This window comes from Ranitomeya imitator, chromosome 4 (genome assembly GCF_032444005.1).
Source record: "Ranitomeya imitator isolate aRanImi1 chromosome 4, aRanImi1.pri, whole genome shotgun sequence".
In the NCBI taxonomy this organism is placed as follows: Eukaryota; Metazoa; Chordata; class Amphibia; order Anura; family Dendrobatidae; genus Ranitomeya; species Ranitomeya imitator.
Genome location: NC_091285.1, coordinates 356983489 through 357011036, shown reverse-complemented (window position 1 = coordinate 357011036; position 27548 = coordinate 356983489). Strand labels below are relative to the sequence as shown.

General features: G+C 43.7%; 1 protein-coding gene across 1 annotated transcript in view; it reads left to right on the top strand.

Moving 5' to 3' along the window:
* The window catches only part of PRKAR2B (protein kinase cAMP-dependent type II regulatory subunit beta), a 193362-nt gene extending 167414 nt beyond the window's left edge, over window positions 1-25948 (top strand). Inside the window, exons 7-11 of the mRNA XM_069765068.1 lie at window positions 20788-20889; window positions 20971-21045; window positions 21370-21435; window positions 24641-24779; window positions 25002-25948. Coding sequence (XP_069621169.1) covers window positions 20788-20889; window positions 20971-21045; window positions 21370-21435; window positions 24641-24779; window positions 25002-25135 — 516 coding nt within the window. The 3' untranslated portion in view covers window positions 25136-25948. The remainder of the gene's footprint in view (window positions 1-20787; window positions 20890-20970; window positions 21046-21369; window positions 21436-24640; window positions 24780-25001) is intronic.
* The last annotated feature ends 1600 nt before the right edge of the window (window positions 25949-27548 follow it).

Genomic DNA, 27548 nt, shown 5'->3' with positions numbered 1-27548 from the left:
TTTTCTCTGAGGCAAGATAGTATTCCGATTTCCATCTTTAGGGGAATTTAGTCCTCCGGCTGTGACGAGGTGTCTAGGTGTGTTAGGTACACTCCACGGCTACTTCTAGTTGCGGTGTTAAGTTCAGGGTTGCGGTCAGTATAGTGGCCACTTTCTCCAGTGAAAGTTCTCATGCAGCTCCAAGGTCACCGGATCATAGCACTCTCCATTATTAACCCGGCTTAATGTCACCTTACAATAGAAAGGTGACATTAACCCCTTATTACCCCATATCCCACCGCTACTCGGGAGTGGGAAGAGGGGCTAAGTGCCGGAATTGGCGCATCTCACAGATGCGCCATTTCTGGGGCGGCTGTGGGCTGGTATTTGTAGCCAGGAGGGGGGGGGGCAATATCTATGGCCCCTCTCTAGGCTATGAATATCAGCCCGCAGCTGTCTGCGTAGCCTTTCTAGCTATAAAATATAGGGGGGACCCCACGTCATTTTTTTTGGGTGGGGGGTCCCCTATTTTATTTTTTTTAAATTTTATACAGTAAAGGCTACGCAGACAGCTGCAGGCTGATATTCATAGCCTGGGAGGGGCCATGAGTATTACCCCCTTCCCAGGCTACAAATATTGGCCCCCGGCCTTCGGCTTTCCCCCTCTGGTGCAGAAAATTGCGCGGAAGCCCACGCTATTTTTTTCCGTTTTTTTTTTTTTTTTTTTTAAATTAAACGTTCAGTAAGAAACATAGGCCTCGTTATTTTATATCTATGGATAATCTATAGATATATTCATAGATAAATCTATCTATACATGGATAACTATGGCTATATAGATATAGATAGATATATTTATAGATAGATAGATATATCTATGTATCTGCAGATATATCTATCTGGCTACTTTCACACATCAGGTTTTTGCCGTCAGGCACAATCCGGCGAGTTTTGAAAAAACTGATCCGTGTTTTTTTTCCGCCGGATCCGTTTTTTTCTCATAGAGTTGTATTTGCGCCGGATTATGCCTGATGGCCACACGTTTCATCCGTTTTTTGCCGGATCCGTCAGAACATCTTCCAGCGGACGGAGAAAACGTACAGAAAAACGTTTTTTTCTGTCCAGTGAAAAAACGCCCAGCGATGGATCCGGCGAAAAGCGTATGAAACTGAGATGTGAAATGATGAATCCGGACTTTGAATCCAGTTTTTCATGCATTTTTCTATTGAAATCATGTACATTTTCCGTTCTCTCTCTCTCAAAAAAAGGATCAGTTTTTCACTATTTGCAACGGATCCGTTTTTTCAAAAATTTTACTGATCCTGCCTGATGGATAGATGTAGATATATGGATAGTTAGGCTACTTTCACACATCAGTTTGTTTCGTCAGGCAGGATCGAGTGAATTTTTGAAAAAACGGATCCATTGCAAATAGTGAAAAACTGATGCAACTGATCCGTTTGTTTTTTTAGAGAGCGAGCGAGAGAGAGAACGGAAAATGTACATGATTTCAATGGAAAAATGCATGAAAAAACAGATTCGGAGGCCGGATTCATCATTTCACATCTCAGTTTCATACGTTTTTCGCCGGATCCTTCGCTGTGCGTTTTTTCGCCGGACAGAAAAAACTTTCCTCTGTACGTTTTCTCCGTCCGCCGGAAACAGTTTCTTTTGACGGATCCGGCAAAAAACGGATGAAACGTGAGGACATCAGGCGCAATCCGGCGCTAATACAACTCTATGAGGAAAAAAAACGGATCCGGCAGAAAAAATACGGATCTGTTTTTTACAAAACTCGCCAAATTATGCCTGACGGCAAAAACCTGATGTGTGAAAGTAGCCTAACTATCCATATACAGTTAGGGCCAGAAATATTTGGACAGTGACACAAGTTTTGTTATTTTAGCTGTTTACAAAAACATGTTCAGAAATACAATTATATATATAATATGGGCTGAAAGTGCACACTCCCAGCTGCAATATGATAGTTTCCACATCCAAATCGGAGAAAGGGTTTAGGAATCATAGCTCTGTAATGCATAGTGTCCTCTTTTTCAAGGGACCAAAAGTAATTGGACAATGGACTCTAAGGGCTGCAATTAACTCTGAAGGCGTCTCCCTCGTTAACCTGTAATCAATGAAGTAGTTAAAAGGTCAGGGGTGGATTCCAGGTGTGTGGTTTTGCATTTGGAAGCTGTTGCTGTGAGCAGACAACATGCGGTCAAAGGAACTCTCAATTGAGGTGAAGCAGAACATCCTGAGGCTGAAAAAAAAGAAAAAATCCATCAGAGAGATAGCAGACATGCTTGGAGTAGCAAAATCAACAGTTGGGTACATTCTGAGAAAAAAGGAATTGACTGGTGAGCTTGGGAACTCAAAAAGGCCTGGGCGTCCACGGATGACAACAGTGGTGGATGATCGCCACATACTTAATTTGGTGAAGAAGAACCCGTTCACAACAACAACTGAAGTCCAGAACACTCTCAGTGAAGTAGGTGTATCTGTCTCTAAGTCAACAGTAAAGAGAAGACTCCATGACAGTAAATACAAAGGGTTCACATCTAGATGCAAACCATTCATCAATACCAAAAATAGACAAATAAATAACTTGGCACTCAACTTGGTGAATAGTGGTAATCAAGAAAATCAAAATTTATTACTTAGAATAGCAGTCCAGTGAAATAGACGTTTCGGTCAAACATAAAGACCTTCTTCAGTAAACTGCATGAATATATAACAGTGCATTGCAATTACAATGTTGTAAAACAAGACATGAAAAAATAAAAGATAAATCTCAACATAAAATAAGTGATGGGAGGGAAGGAAGGAAGGAGAGGAAGGGAAGAAATAATTTTTACATACCCGACTGCTGTAAGGTGGAATGTATACAGCACTTGTATGTGTATATAGGACTGAGGGGTCCTAGGAAAGAATCCAGTAGGACCTAAATGATGACGGCAGAATAGCCTAGAACATTGGAGCTGTGTATTAGGAGAAGTGCCATATCAATAACAGGAATAGGAGAGAGAGATATATATGTACTAACCAAACTAAAGGTCATCAGTATAGATCCACATAGAATATGAAGTAGTATGATTTGGAAAACGGAGCTGTAAGAGTAGAATAATAGGTAATTAGTCACTAGTAGTGAGACTAAGTTATAGGGATAAATCAAGGAGTAGAGGTCTCACCTATTTAAGATGTCTGGGGAGATATGTGGCTAGGAGGGTAATGTCACATATATGGCAGAACGATGTGCCCAGCGGTTAACTGAGGGTGAGAGAGAGAGACACACTAAAGTCGAGCTAATGTGGCAGAGGAGAACTATAGAAATAATGTAGCTCACCTATGGGCAGAAAAGGTCCTAAAAGGAATACTGGGAGCAAAAAGAGCCTAAAACGGATAGGAAAATAAACAGGTATAACGCTCTGAAGAGAGGCCTCTGGAAAATGGAGGGACAAAGACTGCTCACCTCTTAGAAAACGTATACAGGAAACTATCGTGGGACGATAATCGAAAAAACAGCTCCTAAAATATACAGAACAGTAACTAGCAGGACACGGGAACCGACAAGTACGGGGCTGGAGTGGCAGGTATAGGGCTAGGATAGCGCAGGTAACTTACCGATATGCTGCGGACCGAAGGAGTACATCAACGCGGTGTCCACCGCTGGTTGAATACTCTCAATGGAACGGAGCCGGGATTACATAGCGGTGGGGCGGGACTACAGACCGGAAGTACGTCGGTCCGGAAGCAAGCGCATGGCACTGTGGGACATGTAGTCCCAAAAGGCGGCAATAGCCGGAACTACAAATGGAGGGGAGAACGCCGTGGACTACGCGGCTAGAGATAGGAGGCGTGTCATCAAATGAATGGTGACAATAGGGCTAGAGTAAGGCCGGATGCAGGCGCTAAGCATAATGGGAACTGTAGTCACAGGGAATGGCCGTAGCTAAACGCTGTAAATTTGTAGTAAGGAAGAATGAGCATATCGTCAAAGAGATGATATGCGTAGGATAGGGCAAAAGCGCTATCCATGTAACGACATATAATACCAAGGACCGCATGTGCTAGTCTAAAATATAAGATGTAAAATGTGTAAAGTAATAGAGCAGTAAATAAAAAGTGGATAAGAGTACAGACCAAGGAGAAGACAAGTAAATATGTATAATATAATGACAATAAATGCAGTCGGGTAGGGAATAGAGGAAGGGAAAATCCAGGGAGGGGGAGGGAGCAGGCAGTGATTTGCATGATGAGTGTCAATAGAGGCGACTCTGTAAAGAAGAACAGGCTAATTAGTACATAGCAAACTGTATAGATTATATATAACATATTACATATATACACAATGAGTGTCAATAAATGCGTCACTGTAAAGAAAGCATATGACATACTGTACAGATTGCATATACATCCTAATACATGGCATAAAGGAGAAATACCATTTGGCCATGGTCTAGCATTTAAATAAATGCCAGGGGGTCGTATTCTCTGTTGAGACCTTTAGGAGACAAAGTTTGTAGTTCATGGATCCAATATGCCTCCTTCTTTTTGAGGAGGTGGATCCTGTTCCCACCACGTCTCTGTGTCGGGATGTGTTCCAATACTTGAAATCTTAGTTGTGATATGTTATGGCCCTTGGATATAAAATGGGACGGAAGTGGCAATAGTAAATTCTGACAACGGATTGTGGACTTGTGCTTAGAAATACGAGATCTGATAGGTTGAGTAGTCTCGCCAATATACAGGAGGCCACATGGACATTTAATCACATAAATGACAAATGACGAGTCACAGGTAAAATACCCTTTGATATTGTATCTCTTACCGGAATGGGGATGATGGAACACGTCACCCTTGATAACACTGTTGCATTGGTTGCAATGTAAGCATGGAAAGGTGCCATACTTAGGTTGGGTAAGGAAGCGTTGAGTGCTGTCCTTATTGGTACCCAAGTCAGCTCTGACCAGTGTATCACGTATAATCATAGGGCGTTTGTAACAAGGCAAGAAATGGTCTTGGAATTCTGGGATTTGTGGATGAGCTGTGCGTAGTAGGTTCCAATGACGTCTAATCTTATGATGCAGGATGTGTACATACGGGTGATATACATGTACAAAGGGTACTCTTTTATTGTTAAGTGGACGTGCTGTAGCATGGGGATTGATCGCCTCTGTTAGGAGGTCCGAAGGATAGCCCCTTTCTCTAAATTTGAGAAACATCTCATCCGTTCTAGTCTTCAGTAAGACAGGATCGGTGACTATCCTCTGTACACGTTTGAATTGTGATCGAGGAATCGATTTTTTTGTGGCAGCTGGATGTAGGCTGCTGTAGTGTAACAAACTGTTTCTGTCAGTTGGCTTAGTGTACAGATCTGTCCTAAGGGTACCTAGCTCATCTCTGAAAATTAGTGTGTCTAAGAAACTTACTTTTTCTGTGCTGCTTGTCATGGTAAATGTTAGTCCTGGCCAGGCCATATTCAGTGTATGAAAGAATAGATCCAAAGTCTGTGGTGTGTCAGTCCATAGACAGAAGACATCGTCTATGTAGCGTCTCCAAAAGGGGCAGTAGGCTTGGAACAGGGGGTCTGGGTAAACAATCTCCTCCTCAAAGTGGGCCATGTAGCTGTTAGCGTATGGCGGAGCTACGTTCGACCCCATAGCGGTGCCTTTTGTTTGTAAGAAGAATTGATCCTCAAACATAAAAAAGTTCCTGGTGAGAAGTATTGTCAGTAGGTCTAAACAGAGATTTATTACATCCGGGTGAAGTGAGGAGTTAGTAAGAAGATGTCTTACGCTAAGAATCCCTTGTGCATGAGGAATGGATGTATAGAGATCTTTGACATCTAGAGAGACTAGTAGGAGATCAGTAGGAAGGGAATCTAAATTACGTAGTTGGCGTAAGAAATCCCCTGTGTCTAGGAGAAATGATGGAGATGCACGTATGAGAGGTGTCAAGATCTTTTCTAGGAAGATGGCTAGAGGAGAGAGTACGGACTCAGTAGAGGCTACTATTGGGCGGCCTGGTGGATGCTCAAGATTTTTGTGTATCTTGGGTAGTATGTAAAACACTGGAGTGATTGGGAAGTCCTTAGTTAGATACTCTTGCGTTTTGCCATCAATGACACCCTTTTCCACGTAGGGGTCAAGAGTCTCCTTGATGAGGTTCCTAGTCATGATGGCGGGGTCACCTGGTAGCGGACGATAAACAGTATCGTCCCTAAGCTGTCGGTGAATCTCTTTAGTATAATCGGATTTGTTCATGATCACTATAGCCCCGCCTTTATCGGCTGGCTTAATGATGATCTCCTTGTCGTTTCTCAGAGTCTGTAACGCTTGGAAATCAGGGGCACTGAGATTGGTAGACGTGTATAGCTTATGTGTCTCAACATCCTGGCGAAGCTTAGAGAAAGACTGCTCAATAATGCCTATGAAGGCTTCAACCGCATGGGAGGACCTAGGTGGTCTATATGTGCTCCTGTTACGTAGGCCTAGACTATGTGATGAAATCAGGGATCTAGGGGAATCTAAGGTAGTTACAGGAGATATCTCAGAGGAGTCGAAATGTGCCAGTAATCGCAAGCGACGGTAAAAACGATGTAAGTCCATGTCCATTGTAAATGTGTCGAACTTGTATGAGGGGCAGAACGAAAGGCCCTTCTGCAGGACACTATGTTCCAAGCCTACTGCCCCTTTTGGAGACGCTACATAGACGATGTCTTCTGTCTATGGACTGGCACACCACAGACTTTGGATCTATTCTTTCATACACTGAATATGGCCTGGCCAGGACTAACATTTACCATGACAAGCAGCACAGAAAAAGTAAGTTTCTTAGACACACTAATTTTCAGAGATGAGCTAGGTACCCTTAGGACAGATCTGTACACTAAGCCAACTGACAGAAACAGTTTGTTACACTACAGCAGCCTACATCCAGCTGCCACAAAAAAATCGATTCCTCGATCACAATTCAAACGTGTACAGAGGATAGTCACCGATCCTGTCTTACTGAAGACTAGAACGGATGAGATGTTTCTCAAATTTAGAGAAAGGGGCTATCCTTCGGACCTCCTAACAGAGGCGATCAATCCCCATGCTACAGCACGTCCACTTAACAATAAAAGAGTACCCTTTGTACATGTATATCACCCGTATGTACACATCCTGCATCATAAGATTAGACGTCATTGGAACCTACTACGCACAGCTCATCCACAAATCCCAGAATTCCAAGACCATTTCTTGCCTTGTTACAAACGCCCTACGAATATACGTGATACACTGGTCAGAGCTGACTTGGGTACCAATAAGGACAGCACTCAACGCTTCCTTACCCAACCTAAGTATGGCACCTTTCCATGCTTACATTGCAACCAATGCAACAGTGTTATCAAGGGTGACGTGTTCCATCATCCCTATTCCGGTAAGAGATACAATATCAAAGGGTATTTTACCTGTGACTCGTCATTTGTCATTTATGCGATTAAATGTCCATGTGGCCTCCTGTATATTGGCGAGACTACTCAACCTATCAGATCTCGTATTTCTAAGCACAAGTCCACAATCCGTTGTCAGAATTTACTATTGCCACTTCCGTCCCATTTTATATCCAAGGGCCATAACATATCACAACTAAGATTTCAAGTATTGGAGCACATCCCGACACAGAGACGTGGTGGGAACAGGATCCACCTCCTCAAAAAGAAGGAGGCATATTGGATCCATGAACTACAAACTTTGTCTCCTAAAGGTCTCAACAGAGAATACGACCCCCTGGCATTTATTTAAATGCTAGACCATGGCCAAATGGTATTTCTCCTTTATGCCATGTATTAGGATGTATATGCAATCTGTACAGTATGTCATATGCTTTCTTTACAGTGACGCATTTATTGACACTCATTGTGTATATATGTAATATGTTATATATAATCTATACAGTTTGCTATGTACTAATTAGCCTGTTCTTCTTTACAGAGTCGCCTCTATTGACACTCATCATGCAAATCACTGCCTGCTCCCTCCCCCTCCCTGGATTTTCCCTTCCTCTATTCCCTACCCGACTGCATTTATTGTCATTATATTATACATATTTACTTGTCTTCTCCTTGGTCTGTATTCTTATCCACTTTTTATTTACTGCTCTATTACTTTACACATTTTACATCTTATATTTTAGACTAGCACATGCGGTCCTTGGTATTATATGTCGTTACATGGATAGCGCTTTTGCCCTATCCTACGCATATCATCTCTTTGACGATATGCTCATTCTTCCTTACTACAAATTTACAGCGTTTAGCTACGGCCATTCCCTGTGACTACAGTTCCCATTATGCTTAGCGCCTGCATCCGGCCTTACTCTAGCCCTATTGTCACCATTCATTTGATGACACGCCTCCTATCTCTAGCCGCGTAGTCCACGGCGTTCTCCCCTCCATTTGTAGTTCCGGCTATTGCCGCCTTTTGGGACTACATGTCCCACAGTGCCATGCGCTTGCTTCCGGACCGACGTACTTCCGGTCTGTAGTCCCGCCCCACCGCTATGTAATCCCGGCTCCGTTCCATTGAGAGTATTCAACCAGCGGTGGACACCGCGTTGATGTACTCCTTCGGTCCGCAGCATATCGGTAAGTTACCTGCGCTATCCTAGCCCTATACCTGCCACTCCAGCCCCGTACTTGTCGGTTCCCGTGTCCTGCTAGTTACTGTTCTGTATATTTTAGGAGCTGTTTTTTCGATTATCGTCCCACGATAGTTTCCTGTATACGTTTTCTAAGAGGTGAGCAGTCTTTGTCCCTCCATTTTCCAGAGGCCTCTCTTCAGAGCGTTATACCTGTTTATTTTCCTATCCGTTTTAGGCTCTTTTTGCTCCCAGTATTCCTTTTAGGACCTTTTCTGCCCATAGGTGAGCTACATTATTTCTATAGTTCTCCTCTGCCACATTAGCTCGACTTTAGTGTGTCTCTCTCTCTCACCCTCAGTTAACCGCTGGGCACATCGTTCTGCCATATATGTGACATTACCCTCCTAGCCACATATCTCCCCAGACATCTTAAATAGGTGAGACCTCTACTCCTTGATTTATCCCTATAACTTAGTCTCACTACTAGTGACTAATTACCTATTATTCTACTCTTACAGCTCCGTTTTCCAAATCATACTACTTCATATTCTATGTGGATCTATACTGATGACCTTTAGTTTGGTTAGTACATATATATCTCTCTCTCCTATTCCTGTTATTGATATGGCACTTCTCCTAATACACAGCTCCAATGTTCTAGGCTATTCTGCCGTCATCATTTAGGTCCTACTGGATTCTTTCCTAGGACCCCTCAGTCCTATATACACATACAAGTGCTGTATACATTCCACCTTACAGCAGTCGGGTATGTAAAAATTATTTCTTCCCTTCCTCTCCTTCCTTCCTTCCCTCCCATCACTTATTTTATGTTGAGATTTATCTTTTATTTTTTCATGTCTTGTTTTACAACATTGTAATTGCAATGCACTGTTATATATTCATGCAGTTTACTGAAGAAGGTCTTTATGTTTGACCGAAACGTCTATTTCACTGGACTGCTATTCTAAGTAATAAATTTTGATTTTCTTGATTACCACTATTCACCAAGTTGAGTGCCAAGTTATTTATTTATCATATCTACTGGTGTGGGAAACCTCTCTTGAGCACCGACACAGCTGTGCCGCGCTATACTTCACTACCAAAAATAGACAGGCCAGAGTTAAATTTGCAGAAAAACACCTCAAGAAGCCAGCTCAGTTCTGGAAAAGTATTCTATGGACAGATGAGACAAAGATCAACCTGTACCAGAATGATGGGAAGAAAAAAGTTTGGAGAAGAAAGGGAACGGCACATGATCCAAGGCACACCACATCCTCTGTAAAACATGGTGGAGGCAACGTGATGGCATGGGCATGCATGGCTTTCAATGGCACTGGGTCACTTGTGTTTATTGATGACATAAGAGCAGACAAGAGTAGCCGGATGAATTCTGAAGTGTACCGGGATATACTTTCAGCCCAGATTCAGCCAAATGCTGCAAAGTTGATTGGACGGCGCTTCATAGTACAGATGGACAATGACCCCAAGCATACAGCCAAAGCTACCCAGGAGTTCATGAGTGCCAAAAAGTGGAACATTCTGCAATGGCCAAGTCAATCTCCAGATCTAAACCCAATTGAGCATGCATTTCACTTGCTCAAATCCAGACTTAAGACGGAAAGACCCACAAACAAGCAAGACCTGAAGGCTGCGGCTGTAAAGGCCTGGCAAAGCATTAAGAAGGAGGAAACCCAGCGTTTGGTGATGTCCATGGGTTCCAGACTTAAGGCAGTGATTGCCTCCAAAGGATTTGCAACAAAATATTGAAAATAAAAATATTTTGTTTGGGTTATGTTTATTTGTCCAATTACTTTTGACCTCCTAAAATGTGGAGTGTTTGTAAAGAAATGTGTACAATTCCTACATTTTCTATCAGATATTTTTGTTCAACCCTTCAAATTAAACGTTACAATCTGCACTTGAATTCTGTTGTAGAGGTTTCATTTCAAATCCAATGTGGTGGCATGCAGAGCCCAACTCGCGAAAATTGTGTCACTGTCCAAATATTTCTGGCCCTAACTGTATCTATCTACCGGTACATCTATCCATCTCATTCCATCTATCTGTCTGTCTGTCTCCCTATGTGTGTAATGGAGTGTGGGTTGGACAAAAGTAAAAGAGGAGGTTGGACAAGACATGACATCACAAATCTTTTTTTTTTGTTCAATAATACATCTTTATTTAGCTTTCATAAAACGCATACAAAACTGCATAAGAAAACCCATCAAAACAGCGCATAAAACGCATTAAAAACGCGTCTGTGTTTTCTGCCAAGAGCTGCGGATTTAGTGCAGAAAAATCCGCAGGCAAATCTGCAACGTGTGCACATAGTCTATAAACTTAGGTAGTTGCCATGGCTATTGACCACAGCATCTAAAGGGTTATAAGACTATGAAATAGCAATGACAGCAGAAGGCTGGAGCTCACTCACCACCAATTTTTCACACTTATCGCATGAAACTCTGTGATTACCATGATGGCTGCAGATAGCTCCAAGAACCTTTGGAGGCTGTCACTGCTGCCAGTTGTTGGCCAGCCAAGTATTAGGGAAGGTTCCTGTAATCCTGCCCATGTCGTAGTGTGTGCTTCATCCATGATACCCCAGCAGGTGAAAAGGAGCGATTTGTCAGTACACATGACGTGATAAGAGTATCTACTATCCCGTAAAGGTCGGCTGTGTAATGCTGTGAGTATTCTGAACAACCTAGAATTTTAAAACCAACTTTATAAAATGATATTTTTGCTGGACGTATAATATGTTTTGACCTTTGATCATTCACCTACAGATTGCCTATTCACAATGTCAACAGCTGGATTTGTTGTGGAATCTATTTTGCTTTGTATCAAAAAATCCAATAGAAAATCTATCGGGGTTACTTTGTAATGGTTTATTACATCGGCTGCAATTATGTAGGAAATTTCTGAACCAATTAGATGAATAATGAATTATTAATTTGCCATCAACTAGAATATAATATGCAGCATTTGGCAGCATGGGTATAAAGCATCTCAAAATGAGGGGTTTTATTAGTGTAATTACTGTGTGTGTGTGTGTGTGTGTGTGTGTGTGTGTGTGTGTGTGTGTGTGTGTGTGTGTGTGTGTGTGTGTGTGTGTGTGTGATATATATATGTGTGTGTGTGTGTGTGTGTGTGTGTAATATATATATATATTTATATATATATAATCATTGTGGTATACATACTGTCAATATACAGTACCTCTTCTGATAACTTTTTACAACCATTGTCTTTTCCTACATTTACATTGAATTGTGAGGTGATAATGAATACATTGTTAGGATTAGTGTTGCATGTAAATGACATATTCCAATACACACAGAATGTTGTTTGAGAATAGTATTAGGACGATTATTGAATGCCCCCTGGTGGTGGTTGTGTGTAACATTACATTGTCACCTGAGGTTAAAAAAATAAATGCACATAGCAAAGCATGGATGCAGCACTCCACAATATTTCTATCTCACAGATGTCTTGTAAAATAAACTCTGCTTACCTATGTAAAAAAATCAATTTTCATAACCATATCGCCCAAAGGGGCAAAAGAAACTTATCAAAGCCTGGATAAAACTTAGCTTTTATTGTATTCTATTTATATAATTAGTTCTAGCCTTCTACACCTGGCTCTACATAACACACAGAAATTCATCTGACATCTTTTCTTACCTAACTACATCCCGTTTTAACCCCTTCATGACCGGGGGGATTTTTCGTTTTTCCGTGTTCATTTTTCGCTCCCCTCCTTCCCAGAGCCATAACTTTTTTATTTTTCTGTCAATTTGGCCATGTGAGGGCTTATTTTTTGCGGGACGAGTTGTACTTTTGAACGACATCATTGGTTTTAGCATATCGTGTACTAGAAAACGGGAAAAAAATTCCAAGTGCGGTGAAATTGCAAAAAAAGTGCAATCCCACACTTGTTTTTTGTTTGGCTTTTTTGCTAGGTTCACTAAATGCTAAAATTGACCTGCCATTATGATTCTCCAGGTCAGTACGAGTTCATAGACACCAAACATGACTAGGTTATTTTTTATCTAAGTGGTGAAAAAAAATTCCAAACTTTGCTAAAAAAAAAAAAAAAAAAAAAAATTGCGCCATTTTCCGATACTCGTAGCGTCTCCATTTTTCATGATCTGGGGTCGGTTGAGGGCTTATTTTTTGCGTGCCGAGATGACGTTTTTAATGATAGTATTTCGGTGCAGATACGTTCTTTTGATCGCCCGTTATTGCATTTTAATGCAATGTCGCGGCGACCAAAAAAACGTAATTCTGGCGTTTCGAATTTTTTTCCCGCTACGCTGTTTAGCGATCAGGTTAATACTTTTTTTTAATTGATAGATCGGGCGATTCTGAGCGCGGCGATACCAAATATGCGTAGATTTGATTTTTTTTATTGATTTATTTTGATTGGGGCGAAAGGGGGGTGATTTAAACTTTTACGTTTTTTTTATTTTTTTCACATTTTTTTTAACTTTTTTTTTTAACTTTTGCCATGCTTCAATAGCCTCCATGGGAGGCTAGAAGCAGGCACAGCACGATCGCCTCTGCTACATAGCAGCGATCTGCTGATCGCTGCTATGTAGCAGAATTGCACGTGTGCTGTGAGCGCCGACCACAGGGTGGCGCTCACAGCGACGGGCGATCAGTAACAATAGAGGTCTCTAGGACCTCTATGGTTACCATCCAGACGCATTGCCGACCCCCGATCATGTGACGGGGGTCGGCGATGACGTCATTTCCGGCCGCCCGGCCGGAAGCGGTAGTTAAATGCCGCTGTCTGCGTTTGACAGCGGCATTTAACTAGTTAATAGGTGCGGGCAGATCGCGATTCTGCCCGCACCTATTACGGGCACATGTCAGCTGTTCAAAACAGCTGACATGTCCCGGCTTTGGTGCGGGCTCACCGCGGAGCCCTGCATCAAAGCAGGGGAGCCGGCATCGGACGGTATAGTACGTCCGATGCCGGTAAGGGGTTAAGATAACAGCACCTTCCCTGTGTATGAGGATAACAGCACCTCCCCTGTGTATGAGGATAACGGCACCTCCCCTGTGTATGAGGATAATGGCACCTTCCCTGTGTATGAGGATAACAGCACCTCCCCTGTGTATGAGGATAACGGCACCTCCCCTGTGTATGAGGATAACGGCACCTCCCCTGTGTATCATAACGGCATCTTCCCTGTGTATGAGGATAACGGCACCTCCCCTGTGTATGATAACGGCACCTCCCCTGTGTATGAGGATAACGGCATCTCCCCTGTGTATGAGGATAACGGCATCTTCCCTGTGTATGAGGATAACGGCACCTCCCCTGTGTATGATAACGGCACCTCCCCTGTGTATGAGGATAACGGCACCTCCCCTGTGTATGATAACGGCACCTTCCCTGTGTATGAGGATAACGGCACCTCCCCTGTGTATGAGGATAACGGCACCTCCCCTGTGTATGATAACGGCACCTTCCCTGTGTATGAGGATAACAGCACCTTCCCTGTGTATGAGGTTAACGGCACCTCCCCTGTGTATCATAACTGCATCTTCCCTGTGTATGAGGATAACGGCACCTCCCCTGTGTATGATAACGGCACCTTCCCTGTGTATGAGGATAACGGCACCTCCCCTGTGTATGAGGACGGCACCTCCCCTGTGTATGAGGAAAACAGCACCTCACCTGTGTATGAGGATAACGGCACCTCCCCTGTGTATGAGGATAACGGCACCTCCCCTGTGTATGAGGATAACAGCACCTCCCCTGTGTATGAGGATAACAGCACCTCCCCTGTGTATGAGGATAAGGGCACCTCCCCTGTGTATGAGGATAACGGCACCTCCCCTGTGTATGAGGATAACGGCACCTCCCCTGTGTATGGTAACGGCACCTTCCCTGTGTATGAGGATAACAGCACCTCCCCTGTGTATGAGGAAAACGGCACCTCCCCTGTGTATGAGGATAACGGCACCTCCCCTGTGTATGAGGATAACGGCACCTCCCCTGTGTATGATAACGGCACCTCCCCTGTGTATGAGGATAACAGCACCTCCCCTGTGTATGAGGAAAACGGCACCTCCCCTGTGTATGAGGATAACGGCACCTCCCCTGTGTATGATAACGGCACCTCCCCTGTGTATGAGGATAACAGCACCACCCCTGTGTATGAGGATAACGGCACCTCCCCTGTGTATGAGGATAACGGCACCTCCCCTGTGTATGATAACGGCACCTTCCCTGTATATGAGGATAACCGCACCTCCCCTGTGTATGAGGATAACGGCACCTCCCCTGTGTATGATAACGGCACCTTCCCTGTGTATGAGGATAACGGCACCTCCCCTGTGTATGAGGACGGCACCTCCCCTGTGTATGAGGATAACGGCATCTCCCCTGTGTATGAGGATGACGGCACCTCCCCTGTGTATGATGATAACGGCACCTCCCCTGTGTATGAGGATAAAGGCACCTCCCCTGTGTATGATAACGGCACCTCCCGTGTGTATGAGGATAACGGCATCTCCCCTGTGTATGAGGATAACAGCACCTCCTCTGTGTATGAGGATAACGGCACCTCCCCTGTGTATGATAACGGCACCTCCCGTGTGTATGAGGATAACGGCACCTCCCCTGTGTATGAGGATAACGGCACCTCCCCTGTGTATGAGGATAACGGCACCTCCTCTGTGTATGAGGATGACAGCACCTCCCCTGTGTATGAGGATAACGGCACCTCCCCTGTGTATGAGGATAACAGCACGTCCCCTGTGTATGAGGATAACGGCACCTCCCCTGTGTATGAGGATAACGGCACCTCCCCTGTGTATGAGGATAACGGCACCTCCCCTGTGTATGAGGATAACGGCACCTCCCCTGTGTATGAGGATAACGGCACCTCCCCTGTGTATGAGGATAACAGCACCTTCCCTGTGTATGAGGATAACAGCACCTCCCCTGTGTATGAGGATAATGGCACCTTCCCTGTGTATGAGGATAACGGCACCTCCCCTGTGTATGAGGACGGCACCTCCTCTGTGTATGAGGATAACGGCACCTCCCCTGTGTATGATAACGGCACCTCCCGTGTGTATGAGGATAACGGCACCTCCCCTGTGTATGAGGATAACGGCACCTCCCCTGTGTATGATAACGGCACCTTCCCTGTGTATGAGGATAACAGCACCTCCCCTGTGTATGAGGAAAACGGCACCTCCCCTGTGTATGAGGATAACGGCACCTCCCCTGTGTATGAGGATAACGGCACCTCCCCTGTGTATGATAACGGCACCTCCCCTGTGTATGAGGATAACAGCACCTCCCCTGTGTATGAGGAAAACGGCACCTCCCCTGTGTATGAGGATAACGGCACCTCCCCTGTGTATGATAACGGCACCTCCCCTGTGTATGAGGATAACAGCACCACCCCTGTGTATGAGGATAACGGCACCTCCCCTGTGTATGAGGATAACGGCACCTCCCCTGTGTATGATAACGGCACCTTCCCTGTATATGAGGATAACCGCACCTCCCCTGTGTATGAGGATAACGGCACCTCCCCTGTGTATGATAACGGCACCTTCCCTGTGTATGAGGATAACGGCACCTCCCCTGTGTATGAGGACGGCACCTCCCCTGTGTATGAGGATAACGGCATCTCCCCTGTGTATGAGGATGACGGCACCTCCCCTGTGTATGATGATAACGGCACCTCCCCTGTGTATGAGGATAAAGGCACCTCCCCTGTGTATGATAACGGCACCTCCCGTGTGTATGAGGATAACGGCACCTCCCCTGTGTATGAGGATAACAGCACCTCCTCTGTGTATGAGGATAACGGCACCTCCCCTGTGTATGATAACGGCACCTCCCGTGTGTATGAGGATAACGGCACCTCCCCTGTGTATGAGGATAACGGCACCTCCCCTGTGTATGAGGATAACGGCACCTCCTCTGTGTATGAGGATGACAGCACCTCCCCTGTGTATGAGGATAACGGCACCTCCCCTGTGTATGAGGATAACAGCACGTCCCCTGTGTATGAGGATAACGGCACCTCCCCTGTGTATGAGGATAACGGCACCTCCCCTGTGTATGAGGATAACGGCACCTCCCCTGTGTATGAGGATAACGGCACCTCCCCTGTGTATGAGGATAACGGCACCTCCCCTGTGTATGAGGATAACAGCACCTCCCCTGTGTATGAGGATAACAGCACCTCCCCTGTGTATGAGGATAATGGCACCTTCCCTGTGTATGAGGATAACGGCACCTCCCCTGTGTATGAGGATAACGGCACCTCCCCTGTGTATGAGGATAACAGCACCTCCCCTGTGTATGAGGATAGCAGCACGTCCCCTGTGTATGAGGATAACAGCACCTCCCCTGTGTATGAGGATAACGGCACCTCCCCTGTGTATGATAACGGCACCTCCCCTGTGTATGAGGACGGCACCTCCCCTGTGTATGAGGATAACGGCATCTCCCCTGTGTATGAGGATGACGGCACCTCCCCTGTGTATGAGGATAACGGCACCTCCCCTTTGTATGAGGATGACGGCACCTCCCCTGTGTATGATGATAACGGCACCTCCCCTGTGTATGAGGATAAAGGCACCTCCCCTGTGTATGATAACGGCACCTCCCGTGTGTATGAGGATAACGGCACCTCCCCTGTGTATGAGGATAACGGCACCTTCCCTGTGTATGAGGAAAACGGCACCTCCCCTGTGTATGAGGATAACAGCACCTCCCCTGTGTATGAGGATAACAGCACCTCCCCTGTGTATGAGGATAACGGCACCTTCCCTGTGTATGAGGATAACGGCACCTCCCCTGTGTATGAGGATAACAGCACCTCCCCTGTGTATGAGGAAAACGGCACCTCCCCTGTGTATGAGGATAACGGCACCTCCCCTGTGTATGAGGATAACGGCACCTCCCCTGTGTATGAGGATAACAGCACCTCCCCTGTGTATGAGGATAGCAGCACGTCCCCTGTGTATGAGGATAACAGCACCTCCCCTGTGTATGAGGATAACGGCACCTCCCCTGTGTATGATAACGGCACCTCCCCTGTGTATGAGGACGGCACCTCCCCTGTGTATGAGGATAACGGCATCTCCCCTGTGTATGAGGATGACGGCACCTCCCCTGTGTATGATGATAACGGCACCTCCCCTGTGTATGAGGATAAAGGCACCTCCCCTGTGTATGATAACGGCACCTCCCGTGTGTATGAGGATAACGGCACCTCCCCTGTGTATGAGGATAACGGCACCTCCCCTTTGTATGAGGATGACGGCACCTCCCCTGTGTATGATGATAACGGCACCTCCCCTGTGTATGAGGATAAAGGCACCTCCCCTGTGTATGATAACGGCACCTCCCGTGTGTATGAGGATAACGGCACCTCCCCTGTGTATGAGGATAACGGCACCTTCCCTGTGTATGAGGATAACGGCACCTCCCCTGTGTATGAGGATAACGGCACCTCCCCTGTGTATGAGGAAAACGGCACCTCCCCTGTGTATGAGGATAACGGCACCTCCCCTGTGTATGAGGATAACGGCACCTCCCCTGTGTATGAGGATAACAGCACCTCCCCTGTGTATGAGGATAACAGCACCTCCCCTGTGTATGAGGATAACGGCACCTCCCCTGTGTATGAGGATAACGGCACCTCCCCTGTGTATGAGGATAACGGCACCTCCCCTGTGTATGAGGATAACGGCACCTCCCCTGTGTATGAGGATAAGAGCACCTCCTCTGTGTATGAGGATAACAGCACCTCCCCTGTGTATGAGGAAAACGGCACCTCCCGTGTGTATGAGGATAACGGCACCTCCCCTGTGTATGAGGATAACGGCACCTCCCCTGTGTATGAGGATAACGGCACCTTCCCTGTGTATGAGGATAACAGCACCTCCCCTGTGTATGAGGAAAACGGCACCTCCCCTGTGTATGAGGAAAACGGCACCTCCCCTGTGTATGAGGATAACGGCACCTCCCCTGTGTATGAGGATAACGGCACCTCCCCTGTGTATGAGGAAAATGGCACCTCCCCTGTGTATGAGGATAACGGCACCTTCCCTGTGTATGAGGATAACGGCACCTCCCCTGTGTATGAGGATAACAGCACCTCCCCTGTGTATGAGGATAACGGCACCTCCCCTGTGTATGAGGAAAACGGCACCTCCCCTGTGTATGAGGATAACGGCACCTCCTCTGTGTATGAGGATAACGGCACCTCCCCTATGTATGAGGATAACGGCACCTCCTCTGTGTATGAGGATAAGAGCACCTCCTCTGTGTATGAGGATAACGGCACCTCCCCTGTGTATGAGGATAACGGCACCTCCCCTGTGTATGAGGATAACGGCACCTCCCCTGTGTATGAGGATAACGGCACCTCCCCTGTGTATGAGGATAACGGCACCTCCTCTGTGTATGAGGATAAGAGCACCTCTGTGTATGAGGATAACAGCACCTCCTCTGTGTATGAGGATAACGGCACCTCCTCTGTGTATGAGGATAACGGATAGAAGTAAAATTTCTTCGATATGACTTGCGTTTATTTGTGTAAAAAAATTGAAATTTAGCAAAAATTTAGAAAATTTTGCAATTTTTAAAGTTTGAATTTTTATGCCCTTAAATGAGAGAGATATGTCACACTAAATACTTGAATAACATTTCCCACATGTCTACTTTACATCAGCACAATTTCTGAAGCAATTTTTTTTCGTTAGGAAGTTATAAGGGTTAAAAGTTTGCCAGCAATTTCTCATTTTCAAAAAATTTACTTTGGAACCAAATTTTTTTACTTCCACAAGGATATCAGGAGAAAATGGATCACAAAATTTGTTGTGCAATTTCTCCTGATTACGCCGATATGGGGAAAAGCTACTGTTTGGGCGAATGGCAGGGCTCAAAAGGGAGGGAGCACCGTTTGACTTTTTAAGCCCAAAATTGGCTGGAATGAATGGCGGGCACCTTTTTGCGTTTGGATGTACTTAAACAGTGGAAACCCCCAATTCTATCTCCCACCTTAACACAGCCCTAACCCAAACACTAACCCCAACACACTCCTAACCTTAATCCCAACCCTAACCACAACCCTAACCCCAACACACCCTATCCCCAACACCACCCTATCCCCAACACCACAACCATAACCCCAACACCACAACCATAACCCCTAACCCTAGCTCTAACCCCAACCCTAACCCTAGCTCCAACCCTAACCCTAGCCCCAAACCTAACCCGAATGAAAAATGGAAATAAATATTTTTTTTATTTTATTATTTTTACCTAACTAAGGGGGTGATAAAGGGAGGTTTGATTTACTATTTAGTTTTTATTTTAATCACCGTGATAGGGTCTATCACAGTGATCAAAATGAACCAATAGGAAAAATCTCCTATAGTTGCCGGGTGCTTGACTGGCCAGCAGATCTCAGCAGGCGCACTTAGCATGCGCATGCCATTTTCTTCCCAGAAGAAGACACTGGGGGACAGAGCCGGAGGGTCCAGGGACACTGGAGGTACCGGGGGGGGGGGGGGAGCTCGGAAGACCACATTTCTCTCTCCTCTGGTATGCTAGATGATATCAGAGTAGAGAGAAATGAATGGGAAATCAGACTTTTTTTTGCGGTCGCCATTATTCGGTGAATAACGGCAATCGCAACACAGGGAACGGTAAAAACCGACCTGAATCCTGTTCTCCGGAGTCTCGGCTACCCCTGGTAGCCGAGACTCCGAAGATTTTCTGACCCTGGGGGACGCTATACCCTTGTTTCTCAGATCTGTTAAAAAGCAGCGCTGAGGAATAAGTACCCTTAACTGCCACCATTAAAAGGCATATTGGCGGTCGTTATTGGGTTAAAAACAAGTTTCACACAGCTGTCAAACAGTGAGACAGCGGAGAGCTCCACATCAGTTTCTCTTTTATTGTCACTATATTTGCAAAAAATGTTTTAGTTTTCATAATTATATATAGTATATTGGAGAAAACTTTTATATTTTAGTCTCCTTTTAGATAATGATTTTTTTCCCGGTGATAGGTCTCCTTTAATTTAGCTTATTTCTTAGTAAGCCAGCTTTCCCTATATTGTCATACAGATGTAATATTTAAGACTAAATCAATCGTCTTTATTTTCCTTTTTTGAATTGAAGGACAGAGTAACTTTCCGAAGAATTATTGTGAAAAACAATGCTAAGAAGAGAAGAACGTATGAAAACTTCATTGAATCCCTACCATTCTTGAAGTCTTTAGAAGTAAGTTTTTGGGGCAGGAAAAGAAAATCTGTCTGTAGAGTGACCTTACAACAATTATATATATATTTTTTTTATTTTCAGTTGTCAGAACGTTTAAAGGTGGTAGATGTCATAGACACCAAAGCCTACAGTGACGGAGAACAAATTATTGCTCAGGTATTTAACATTTTATTATCAGAATCAGATCTTATTACATAAGTGTCCGTTTCAAAGCAAAACAAGCTTTGCTGTAACACAGTGGTAGAATGTCTAACTATGAATGTTTGGGGATTTTATCATTGAGGCTAGCCCGTCATCAGTCACTGTGATGGGGGTGAGAAGAGGGGTACAGCTTCCTCTTGAATACACTGGACTCAGAAATATGTGGCATGTGTATTTTTTCAGTTCTTCTAGTGGTCAAAACGGCGCAACGTTTTTTGTTAATGATTGGTGGTGTTTCCGCCAGATGTTTGATCCACAGTGCATTATATTTTTCCACAGGGTGATGGAGCAGACAGTTTTTTTATTGTCGAGACTGGTGAAGTGAAAATAACAATGAAAAGCAAGGTATTGTTGATATAGCTTTGATGTATTTCTGTTAAAAACAAATCCAGTGAGTTACAAGTTTCCTATTATTATCTGTGAATTTTACAGTAAAATGTGATATTTTAAATGAACATCCATACATATTGTATATAGAACTACTAGCGCAAACATATTATCGCATCTGGCAGTTTCCATATCGCCCATGGTGTTCTATCGAGAGTGGGCGATCATGCATGGCAGACTTATGGCGAGGACAGGGCTCTTCAGGGTCAATGACTGGCCCCACTGAGTGCTTCGAAGATTAATGACATAGCTACTCAAATTGCCATATATTTTATAGTATATAGTAGAAAACTCCTATAGAGAATTTTAATGTTTGGAGCCATGTTTTACTAAATATTAATTACTAAAATAGCCATTTTTAATATGATCTCATTCCAATCACTTTGCTTAAGTGCAGTGGTCACCTAAATGAAGATAAAGTCTAATAAGGGATTTGAAACTAAAATCCATGTGTTTCTTTAGGATCTGTCAGAAGATTACAGATTGCAGTTTCTGCAGTTTGTGAATAGCATTCGGCTATGGTTGCTGAACCGGAGGGAGACATAATAGGGCAGGACACAGTGGTCACATAGCTGTAATATGTGGTTTGAAGTGTAAAGACAATAAGATGGAAAGGTTGGATGAGTTCACATTTGCAGTGTTAAAAGAATTATACACTAAGCCAGAGGCAAGGCGTGTCAACATTTCTGAGTTTTAGTTATCTTTTTTCAATAGAGACAATGGGGCAGAATTATTCATACTATTCTTAAGTTACACAATTAAAAGGAGAATAGATGCATTCATGTTGGATGATACATTTTGTGCATCAAGTAAAATAAATCACCTTTTCCATGAAATCACACTCCTTTGTAAAAACGAGAATCAAAAAGTGTCTACATAAAACTTGACAACCGTTGTGTATGACATATACTGAAGAATTCTGGCTCAATATAAATAGTAAATCTTTCCATTGTTCTCCAGTGATCTATTGTGGTTAAAGAGGTTGTCTCCTACTAGGACAACCACTTCTGAATTACTGTTTCGGCGGGAAAATAATAACACCTATACTCACCTCTGGTGCCAGCGCTGTTCCAGCAGTGTCTGCACTGGCTCTCCCAGGGCTCGCATGACATTATGTCACATGATCCCTACAACCAGTCGGCGTCCGCTTCACTCTCCCCTCCTTTGGACGTAATTTAGATCCAGAAGAAGTGAGAGCAGCCACAGTTCTGACTTCTTCTAGATCTCAATTAAGTCTGAATGAGAGGTTCAGTGAAACGGCCACTGATTGGCCACAGGGATTGCTTGACATAACGATGTGACACGAGCCATGAGAGAGCCAGTGCTGACACCGCTGGAACACCACCAGTGCCGGAGGTGAGAGTAGGTGTTATTATTTTACTGGGGAAACATAGTGATTGAGAATTGGTTGTCCAAGTAGTGGACAACCCCTTTAAGCAACATTTTTTTAAGCTGATCTTGAGGTTCTTAGTATATACTTTTTATTAAATCGTATAAGATTTCTTTAAGGACCAACTTACAGTGTAGGACAGTAATGTCACCTCCGCACCCACAAGAGGGGTAACCCAGCAGTTCAGCTGTAGCCATGAGGTCTGTCCGGTAAAATTATTCCTGCTCTATGACAATGTATTTCATACTATGCAAAATAGGGCTGTGATTAGTAAAATGGAAAGGACCTTACACAGCTCTAAAGCCGTGAAATCCACCATATACTATAAGGAAAATTAGTTATAGTACTTCCTTCCATTCAGCTCTGATAATATGGGGGTCCCAGGCATTGTCATCTAAAGCTCAAAATGTGCACACAGCTCATACTGCCTCATATTGCTACTGTGAGTCACTCATTACAATGTCTTGTATTTTCTGTGGGAGCTAGAGTTTAAAAATACATTCTAAAGTTTGCACCTCCCATATGCCTCTGTGTCACCTCGCGCTCATGGTAAAGGGCTGTTGTTCAAAGTGCACAGAAGGAAGTTGCATCAGAATGAAACATGAATGTTTGTTTTCCTCATATATTTTTGTGTATGTTGATAGACCATCTTCAATTTTGTTATATTTTAATCTTATAAAATGCATTCTGATACCTTCAACGATATATTAGACCATTGGGCTCAAATATTCTGGAACAAACAACCATAGGAACCTTCGTTCCCAAATTTCAATTAATTGGCAAACTCTTGGAGAATGAAAAAAATGCTTGTTCTTCTTTATTAGCCAGCTGCAAAATCATTCTTTCGCAGCAGCAATTTGGCCTGTGTAAACAGGACATATACTGCCAAGAACATTGGTATTCTATATTCTCAGAACAATTGTATTAGCAATCGTTCTGTGCGCACAGAAGTTGTCGACCGGATTAAAAAGTAAATTAATGGAATGCTGGTTATCTTTTATGATGGTCATTTGTAGTTAGCGAGATGAGTGTGCTCGTTACTTGAGATTTCCGAGCATGCTCGGGTGTTCGAGTATCTTGGGCGTGCTCGTAGATTGTGTCACCGCAGCTGCATGATTTGCTGCTGTTGGACAACCTGAACACATGCAGGGATTGCCTGTTTGTTAGGGAATCCCCACATGTGTTCAGGCTGTCTAGCAGCCGCAGATCATGCAGCTGTGGGGACACAAACAATCTACGAGCACGCCCAAGATACTCGGAGAACATCCACGCATGCTCGGAAATCTTGAGTAACGAGTACACTCGCTCATCACTAATGATAATCCTTCTTTGGTCATCTTAGATGATCTTTTTGTAAAATAATGACTAATACCGACTGTTTCTTGTGTTTGCCGTCCTAGTCCTACTGAAGAAATGTACCGTAAGTGGAATACTCACCCAGAAGGGGCAGAGAATTTACTTACGAGCTTGTCTGCTCCTTTTTCTAGCTGATTCTAGACACGAAAAAGAAAATGAGGCAGTACTCCAACAAACTGCAAAAAATTGTACCTTTAATTAGCCACACGGACTAATAAGAGGTCTATTTTTGCACAGTTTGTTGGAGTGCTGTATCCTTTTCTTTTTCCATATCGTGTTGGATGATTTAGGTTTATATCAAAGAGACCTTGCACCCATAACTAAATATGTTGCTGCATTGTATTTTCTACATGGATATAGATATTACATATATATATTTTTATATCTTTGGAATCTTTAATACTTTTTCTTTTTTAGAGTAAAGCAGATGTAGAACAGAACGAAGCGGTAGAAATTGCTCGGTATTCCAGGGGGCAGTATTTTGGAGAACTTGCCTTGGTGACCAACAAACCCCGAGCTGCCTCTGCGTACGCTGTTGGAAGTGTAAAATGCCTAGGTAACTTATATTATTATCTTCTCCCCGTGTTTGTGTGGGTTTCCTCAGGATTCTCCGATTCCTCCCATACTGATGAGGAATGTAGATTGTGAGCCCCAATGGGGACAGTTATGATGATGTCTGTAAAGCGCTGTGGAATATGATAGTACTATATAAGCAAAGCATAATAATGTCTAGACCGGACGAGAAAAATGAGCCACCGTGTCTTTTCCTCTCTCGCAGCCATGGACGTGCAAGCTTTTGAAAGGCTCTTGGGACCCTGTATGGAGATAATGAAAAGGAACATTGCAAATTATGAAGAACAGCTGGTTGCACTGTTCGGAACAAACATGGACATAACTGACCCAAGCTCCTGAGTAACAAAAACGACATTGGAGAAGATGGCAAGAGAAGAATAATAGCACAGTTGTGGTCAGTCCACAGAGAATGGGTCTGTTTTTTGTGTAGATGCCAAGCATATTCTGTGATTTACTTTCTTCTTTTTTTTTTAAACGTAAGCCCCTTAGTGGCAGAAGAGCTTGCAATCCATGACTGCTTTGCAGTAGCTTGCTGATCACACTTAACGTTGTGATATTTTAATTATTTTTTTAAGTTATTAAGCAGGTTTCTCTGTGAGGAGAGTTGTGATTTTATAGAAAATAGACTTCATTTGCAATTCTTCCTAAGTAAACAGTTATTCTTCAAAAACTCAGTATATTGATATAGATGGATCAGTGCTGTAGATGCTAAGCGTAAGGATCAAACACATCTGCTACTCGTAGGGTAATCATACGTAATGGCTTCCCTCCCACAAGGACCTCCGCAGTTCTAGAAATCGGGTAGGCTTAGCATGGTTTTCTGCACTGCCTAAATTAGAATGGAAGTAAATGAAACCATAAGCATGCCACCCCACCGACTACACAACATTTTCGAGAGTTTTTATACAGCGTGACTGTACTCTGCTTGATTTTTACATTGTTTATTTCCAGGACAGGATTAGTTTTTATAAGGGACTAATATGGCATCAACACCACAAAGAATAAACACTAAACTGATATTAGCATCCAAGACATGAACACAACTACACATACAAAGAGCAAAAAGGGAGTTGTATCTACAGTGATATGTATCAATGACACAGACAGGCATAAAGGGAATATCAGCTCCCCCAATAAAAGTGTTGCAATTAAGGGTCCTGTGCACCATTATGTCCAAGGTATAAAGTCCTAAAAAGAATAGTAGCTTAGACTTGATTTTATCTCTTCAGTATTAAATCCATAATTACATCATAAGACTGAAAACAGAGTATGCATGTCTTTCATACAGTGTCCATGCTATGATTAAGGGCTCTGTCCTACGTGGAAGCAGGCTCCTTTATGATGTCATTGGGTTTAGCTCGGATGCCATGTAAAAACTTAATTGACCTCCTACAATTGAGGATTTAGGGGACCACTCATTGTTATTATTTATTATTATAGCGCCATTTATTCCATGGCACTTTACATGTGAAAAATGGGTATACATAATAAAAAACATGTACAATAATGTTGAAAAAACGAGTCACGACTGGTACAGGAGGAGAGAGGACCCTGACCACGAGGGCTCACAGTCTACAAGGCATGGGTGAGGATACAGTAGGGAAGAGTAGAGCTGGTCTTATAGCGGTATGGGGGGGAACAAGGGCTACTGTAGGGTCACTAGTGATGAGCGAATATACTCGTTACTCAAGCTTTCTCGAGCATGCTCGGGTGTCCTCCGAGTATTTTTTAGTGCGCGGAGATTTAGTTTTTCTTGCCGCAGCTGAATGATTTACATCTGTTAGCCAGCATAAGTACATGTGGGGATTCCCTAGCAACCAGGCAACCCCCACATGTACTTATGCTGGCTAACAGATGTAAATCATTCAGCTGCTGTAAGAATAACTAAAACTCCGAGCACTAAAAAATGCTCAGAGGACCCCCGAGCGTGCTCGAGAAATCTCGAGTAACAAGTATATTCGCTCATCACTAAGGGTCACCCATCAAATTATTTTAACCAGAGTTCTGGGATAAAGCTGTTTCAAAAGTTGCAAACATTTTGCAATTTTTTCCATTTTTGTGCCAGTACTGGCCACCTCAGGTGACTTTTTGAGAAGTGGATGGCGCGTATAACGAGAAAGGGTGTGATCTAGCAGGAACAACACGTTAATCATAAAGTATGCAGAATAAATGACAGAAACGTTTCTTGTAGTTTTGCATGGCAGCTGAAAGATGTGCCAAATTTCTTAAGATATTCTTGCCTCTTAACAAACTTGGTGCATCTTACTCCAGCATACTCGTCATCAAGGCAGACATAAAAAACGCCAATCATGATGAATCGGAGCCAAAGTCAATAAAACTCACATGTGGAAGAAATTGCCACCTACTGTATCTGTAATACAAGGATGTGCTATCAGTCCCAGTGGGTTTTGATCTTTAAGTAGCTTAGTATTTTTGCGCCTATGTCTTAAAGTAATCATGGTATTTATGGCAAGTTACATTTACCTACTACTATGACCTTGTAATATAATTTTTTTTGCTAATTTATTAAGAGACCTATGGAAAAGTTTCAAGTTGCACATGGAAAAGTGACAAATTAATTTATTATTGAAAAACGGTCACAATCCATTTGTTTTTACAAAGTCGCCAGTGCTGCCCATAAAAGTATTTTGACAGTTCGCACATGACCTCTGTGATGAAACTCCCATTACGATGGAGGGCATCTGGCAAACTGTTCTTCCATTACTTATTTTGGTGGTAGAGGAAGAAAGTT